We start from the raw sequence: 7,020 nt of genomic DNA on the forward strand, positions 1-7,020 counted from the left end.
ATGAGGCTCCACTCCCTTCTGTCCGTGCTCCTCTTCTTTGTGGCTATAATACCGAAAGGTAAGATGGCGCATATGTACAGATAGCGCTGGGTTTCTAAGGAGGCCTACTGGCATGCTCCATGACCCCATGACCATCTGAACTCAGACCCTAACGCACAGCCTTGAGGAGTTCAGAATTCAAACATGCTCATCTTCCTTCCGACTGATGAGGCCATCACTACAAAGCAGGACAGATTTCCATCCACAGAAAACCTCAAAGCTCCATGACCAGAAAATGCATCTTAAGTTGAGAGCGAGGTGAAGGAGCTTTAACGTGGGACTTAAGGGTTAACATACAAACCAAGTACCTGTGACCAGGTTCCAGTCCTTCAAAAGGAGAGTGAAAGTAGAAGCTATTGGTTTAGACGTGGTTAGTGAATGGAAGATATAGAATCGATTGTTGATGGATATTTTTGAGGTGTAGAAGTGAGGTGCAGAAGACAGAACTCAACAGAAAAAGGACTGTGTTCCCTAGGGAGCAGGGGGATTTGGGCAAAGCATAAACAGAGGCTGCAGCCTCAATGGCCAAATGGTAAACAAAGACAAAATGTGAAAGAAGCATTTCCAGAGGCTGAGCTGCATCGTTAGGATCTGTGGTTCAGGAGTTTGAGTACTCGCTTGCAGAATCAAAAAAAAAAAAAAAAAAAAAAAAGGTCACTTTGAAGCTGGTTCATCCAGATTTTTTTGTAAGAACTGACAAAATTCTTTTCTCCATCCTGTTAGTGACAGGATGTTCAGATCCCACAATATAATGTCTATGGCCACTGAGCATAGATACAATCTGGATAACTAACTCTCTCTCTTCCTTGGTTGATCTGTAAGATTCCTTTAAATGCAGTAAGAAATGCTCATTTGTTTGATCTCTGCCTAATCCATGGACCTTGGGATCTACCAGACGTACCATCTTCTCCTCGTGAGGAACTCGGTGCCATTCTCGTTTGGTTCTCAATTCTGTCAGAGGAAGACACGCAGCTGTGAGAAGACACACATTTAGTGTCAACTCCTATAAATTATGTGATATTAACGACTTAGAATTAGAAAGTAATTTAATGGTTACTCCGTAAATTTTACAGGTCAGGGAATCCTTGTCCACGTAACAAACATGATTTCATCCAGGTTCACAAAGGTAGCGGCCACGCCGTTACTGGAACCAGGTGTCTCTCCTCTGGGTCAGGGTCGTTTTCCTTCATCTACAGGCGTGGGTGTGCCCATCAAATGGGAACCCTGATTCCTGTCAGGCCTTTGCCTCAGTCTCCTAATCAGATATTGAGGAACCTAAGGAGATTTTCAAGTTTCCTTTTTGGAAGACACAATATCTTTGACACACCTTACTTCTCCTTCCTCCAAAGTCCTTTATTTTAGTGTTTAAATTAGGTATGTTGGATCAGCTCAACGTTATGACATGATTTTTGAATTATTTATACTCGTCTTAAGATTTTCCTTAAATTAGATAAATGGCTATCAGTGTTTAAAGATTTTTTAAAATTTCATTGATTTTTTTTAAAAGAGGAGAGAGAGAGAGAGAAAGAGAAAGAGAGAGAGAGAGAGAGAAAGGCGGGAGGGAAGGAGTGGGAAGCATCAATTCATAGTTGCTCCTGGGCAACCCTGGGGCTTCGAACTGGCAACCTCAACATTTCACGTTGATGCTTTACCACTGCACCACCACAGGCCAGGCTCAATGTTTAGATGGCTGAAAGCACTCACCCTGAGATAGTCATGTCAGCCTGGCCGATGAGTGAGCATGTTTGGCTCATGCTTGCCCTCTGCTACCTAAGCTAAATTCAACTCAACGAAAATGACTGCCTTTATCCAAAGTCAACAGTCCATGTTATAAGTCTAGTCTTTTGTCTTTGTTTATTTATATTTTTAAGTTTATGGAAGGATAGATCTCTGGGAAGAAGTAGAGGTCTAGCCAAACCTCACTAGGATAGCCAGAAAAAGGACATGGCAATGGTTCAGTCATAGGATGAGAAGAAAACTGAGACCAAAAGGTCATTCCAGAAAAAAAGCCAAAAACAAGTGATGGGAAAATGGAGTTCTAGAAAACCTAGGCTTAAGATTTAGAGATGCTAACACAGTCTTGACAAGAGTGAATATCCACAAATAGAATAATCCAGCCAAGACCAGGAACCAGATAGTCAAAACTAGCCTGAAGCCAAGGGGGTTTAGAAGAAATAAAGGGGAAAAATGCGTGTGGAGTCAGAGTACTTAACTGCATTCCACAACCACCAATATTTACTGAGTCCCTGTCATTTAACAAAGACTGTGTTAGACACACAGGGCACACGAGAAACAAAGGAAGAGACTTCCTACAACCTGAAAGACAGTTGTTAGTGAAATGATGAGCAGGTTACTGTGTAGTTGTAGATTGGAGTGAGTGCAGTGCAGGGGGCAGAGTCTCACACACGGCCACTGTCTGTCTGCCAGGTCGGAGAAGCCTTCCTTGAGGCAGGCCTTGGCAGTGGAACGCTCAAGCTGGGTCAGGGGAGCCCTCGCAGGGAGGACGCGGATGCCAGGCCCCTGCTGCAGGGGGAGCTGGTGTGCTCAGGGACTCCAGGAGGGCCCTGTTGGAGAGCGCCAGTTTAGATGAGGAAAACAAGCCACTGGCTCCTATGACACCATGTCCAAGTAAAGTCAGGGTCCCAAAGTAGAAGGCAGAATCAGCCAAGGGGGAGAGCCGGGTACATCGCTGACAGTGGGGGGACTTGGGGTCCTCAGATAAAAACCACCCACACAGACACTGGGGGGAATTGGGGTCCTCAGGGAGAAACCACCCACACAGACACTGGGGGGACTTGGGGTCCTCAGGCAGAAACCACCCACACAGACACTGGGGGGATTTGGGGTGCTCAGGCAGAAACCACCCACACAGACACTGGGGGGACTTGGGGTGCTCAGGCAGAAACCACCCACACTGATGGTGGGGGGACTTGGGGTCCTCAGGGAGAAACCACCCACACTGACACTGGGGGGACTTGGGGTCCTCAGGGAGAAACCACCCACACTGACATGGGGGGACTTGGGGTCCTCAGGGAGAAACCACCCATACAGACACTGGGGGGGACTTGGGGTCCTCAGGGAGAAACCACCCACACTGACACTGGGGGGACTTGGGGTCGTCAGGGAGAAACCACCCACACTGACACTGGGGGGACTTGGGGTCCTCAGGAAGAAATCACCCACACTGACACTGGGGGGACTTGGGGTCCTCAGGGAGAAACCACCCACACTAATGGTGGGGGGACGTGGGGTCCTCAGGGAGAAACCACCCACACTGACACTGGGGGGACTTGGGGTCCTCAGGGAGAAACCACCCACACAGACACTGGGGGGACTTGGGGTCCTCAGGCAGAAACCACCCACATTGACGGTGGGGGGACTTGGGGTCCTCAGGGGGAAACCACCCACACAGATGGTGGGGGGACTTGGGGTCCTCAGGGAGAAACCACCCACACAGACACTGGGGGGACCTGGGGTCCTCAGGCAGAAACCACTCACACAGACACTGGGGGGACTTGGGGTCATCAGGGAGAAACCACCCACACAGACACTGGGGGAACTTGGGGTCCTCAGGCAGAAACCATCAGGGCCACAGATGTGGGGGGACTTGGGGTCCTCAAGGAGAAACCACCCACACAGACACTGGGGGGACTTGGGGTGCTCAGGCAGAAACCACCCACACAGACACTGGGGGGACTTGGGGTCCTCAGGCAGAAACCACCCACACAGACACTGGGGGGACTTGGGGTCCTCAGGGATAAACCATCCACACTGATGGTGGGGGGACTTGGGGTCCTCAGGGAGAAACCACCCACACAGACACTGGGGGGACTTGGGGTCCTCAGGGATAAACCACCCACACAGATACTGGGGGGACTTGGGGTCCTCAGGGATAAACCATCCACACTGATGGTGGGGGACTTGGGGTCCTCAGGCAGAAACCACCCACACTGACACTGGGGGAGACTTGGGGTCCTCAGGGAGAAATCACCCGCACTGACACTGGGGGGACTTGAGGTCCTCAGGCAGAAACCACCCACACTGACACTGGGGGGACTTGGGGTCCTCAGGCAGAAACCACCCACACAGACACTGGGGGAGACTTGGGGTCTTCAGGGAGAAACCACCCACACTGGCACTGGGGGGACTTGGGGTCCTCAGGGAGAAACCACCCACACTGGCACTGGGGGGACTTGGGGTCCTCAGGGAGAAACCACCCACGCTGACGGTGGGGGGACTTGGGGTCCTCAGGCAGAAACCATCAGGGCCACAGATGTGGGGGGACTTGGGGTCCTCAGGGAGAAACCACCCACACAGACACTGGGGGGACTTGGGGTCCTCAGAGAGAAACCACCTACACAGACACTGGGGGGACTTGAGGTCCTCAGGCAGAAATCATCAGGGCCACAGATGTGGGACTGGTGGTCAGGGTGCATCACAGACCCTGCACATCAGGGGACATTATGCTCTGTGCACTGAGCCAGCCACAGAAGACAAATACTGCAGGATCCCCTGGATGTGAGTCACCAGAAACATTCTGATAGAGTTGGGTAGGTGGGACCACTACGGGTGGAGAGAAGGGGGGCTTCCCCTCAGTGAGTATAGACTGTTGTTTATGTAAGGTGAGAAGTTCTGGAGACTGGCGGGACAGGCTGTGCCTACAGTGCACATACTGAACGGCGCACTCAAACACGGAAGAGGGCAGGTGTCGTGTTCAGTGTCCTCCCACAACAGAAACAGGAACGATGGAGAACAGGAGGCTATGGGGAGCAGGTCTCCCTTCCCCACCAATGTGACATGGACCCTGCAGAGGTGTGCCTGTGAGGTCCTGACATCCCCTCTCCTCCAGACAGTCAGGATCAGCCTCCGTTTGTCTCTTCCAAACCAGTTACACAGGAAGAGGAAAGGGTTAGTGTATTACAAGTTAGGAGAGACCCAATGAGATAGACAGGGGTTCATAGGTTGGTTCAGAAACTGACTTCTGCTAACAAACGTGAACAGAGTGACTCCATGGTGGGACAGACACGGTGGTCTCCAGGGGAAAGGACGGAGCCCATTTGAGCCCAAAGTCTAGAGGCAGGGGACGGAGACCACGGCAAACTGCAGTTCTGGGTACACAGTTGGTGACCTGCTTCTCAGCAGCCACATGAGTGAAGAAGACACCTGGATAGATTTTCAGCTCTGGGAGCAATCCTCTCTGTGCACAGGCATTCAGGGGGCACTGAGCGGACAATGTAGAAAGTGCGCTTCCTGCCCAGTCCTGAAACGAGGGAATTCGGTAAGGTGGAGACTGAAGCATCCGGGGACTTTTTGTAAAGGGAGATGAGAATGTTATTCCAGGGAATCTAACCATCCTGGGCCCATGGGCACCTCCCCAGTCACCACGACACCACAAATTGCTCCACTGCCTTCACAATGTGTTCTCCAGGGGAGGACCACTGTCTCCAGGCTTCTAGAAGTCAGCCTGCCTTCTTCTGGAGGGTTTGGTCTCACAGCCTTTAGCCCCTCCCCCAAAGGCACTGCTTTTACCTTAGTGTCTGATATTTTCTCTTTCTTTCTTTCTTTCTTTCTTTCTTTCTTTCTTTCTTTCTTTCTTTCTTTCAGTGAGAGGAAGGGAGACAGAGAGGCAGACAACTGCATGTGCCCCAACTGGGGATCCACTGGGCAATCCCCATCTGGGGCTGATGCTCGAATCAACTGAGCTATCCTCAGTGCCTGAGGCCAACGCTAGAACCAGCCAAGCCACTGGCTGCGGGAGGGGAAGAGGGAGAGATGGGGGAGAGGGAGGGATGGAGAAGCAGATGGTTGCTTCCCTTGTGTACCCTGACCAGGGATGGGACACGGGACGTCCATACCCTGGGCCGTTGTTTGCTGCACCAAGCCAGCCGGCCAGGGCCCAGTATCTGATCTTTTCATGTGGGTTAAATCATCTCTTCTATCCCAAAGCTGCTTCCCCCCCCCCCACCCCGTAAATTTATTGCTGTATGTACATTACCAGAATTTGATGGTGATTTAATGGTGTTCTCCAATTTCTTCCTGTGCAGCAAAACCTGGTGTTATCCCGGGCCTAAAACAGTGTACTTTTTTGAAAGGCACGTGCAAAGCCGGCGGCTGCACCTCCACGGATGACACCATCGGTGTGTGTAACGACCAGAAGAAGTGTTGTCGGAAGTGGTGGATCTTGGTTCCCTACCCAACGCCGGTTCCCAAATCAAAATCCCCTTAGAAGGAAGTGGACTGTAAGCCCTGGCAACTCCAGCGCACACAGAAAAACACTTTGCAGATGCCCATTGACCCCGGCTTGGTCTTCCTCCCTGGACTGGAAACAAATGTCCTAACGCCATATGTACTCACCCCTGAAGATGTCTTCTTGGTGCGCCTGAACAGCCTCTTACACATTCCAGGACTCATCCAAGGCATAGAAGAATCTCATACCCTAAAGATATTTCTAGAAAACACAACTTTCCTAAAATAAATAAATAAATAAATAAATAAGCAGCAAAGGTCCCAACTATGTGAAAGCATAAAGGTGTGACTCAGTGGTAGGCTGTGTGTGATTATCTGAAGTGGAATAATACCAGCCTTCTTCCTTACATGATTCTGAACACATCATTTGGTTGCTATTTGGGAGACACTGGGGAAGGTCAGTTCATCACGTGGTCTGGCTCACAACAAGCCTGAGACAGGCACCTGCCCACCCAGTCACACCGACCAGTTGACCCGAGGCTGGTGGCCCTGCCCTTCCCCGTGGCCCTGGAGCCGAGGAGAAGAGAGCTGAGGGGTTGGGAACTGGATGTGGCCATATAAGATGCCCAGTTAAATATAAAGTTCAGATAAACAATGAAGACTTTTAGTATAAATATGTATAACAGCTGGCCCATACCTATAGTAAAATAAAAGTTTGTATCTGACATCCAGTTTAACTAAGCATCTTGCACTTCCATTTGCGGAAGCTGGCAACCCTTCTTCGAATCAACATCT

The 7,020-nt window shown here is 50.6% G+C and overlaps 1 protein-coding gene across 1 annotated transcript; it reads left to right on the forward strand.

Moving 5' to 3' along the window:
• LOC136308472 (beta-defensin 130B-like) lies at positions 1 to 6,265 on the forward strand. The gene is made up of 2 exons (XM_066235830.1): positions 1 to 58; positions 6,084 to 6,265. The coding sequence occupies exons 1-2, from the start codon at positions 1 to 3 to the stop codon at positions 6,263 to 6,265; spliced, it is 240 nt and encodes a 79-aa protein (XP_066091927.1).
• The last annotated feature ends 755 nt before the right edge of the window (positions 6,266 to 7,020 follow it).

The sequence above is a fragment of the Saccopteryx bilineata genome, chromosome 6 (genome assembly GCF_036850765.1).
Source record: "Saccopteryx bilineata isolate mSacBil1 chromosome 6, mSacBil1_pri_phased_curated, whole genome shotgun sequence".
Lineage (NCBI taxonomy): Eukaryota > Metazoa > Chordata > Mammalia > Chiroptera > Emballonuridae > Saccopteryx > Saccopteryx bilineata.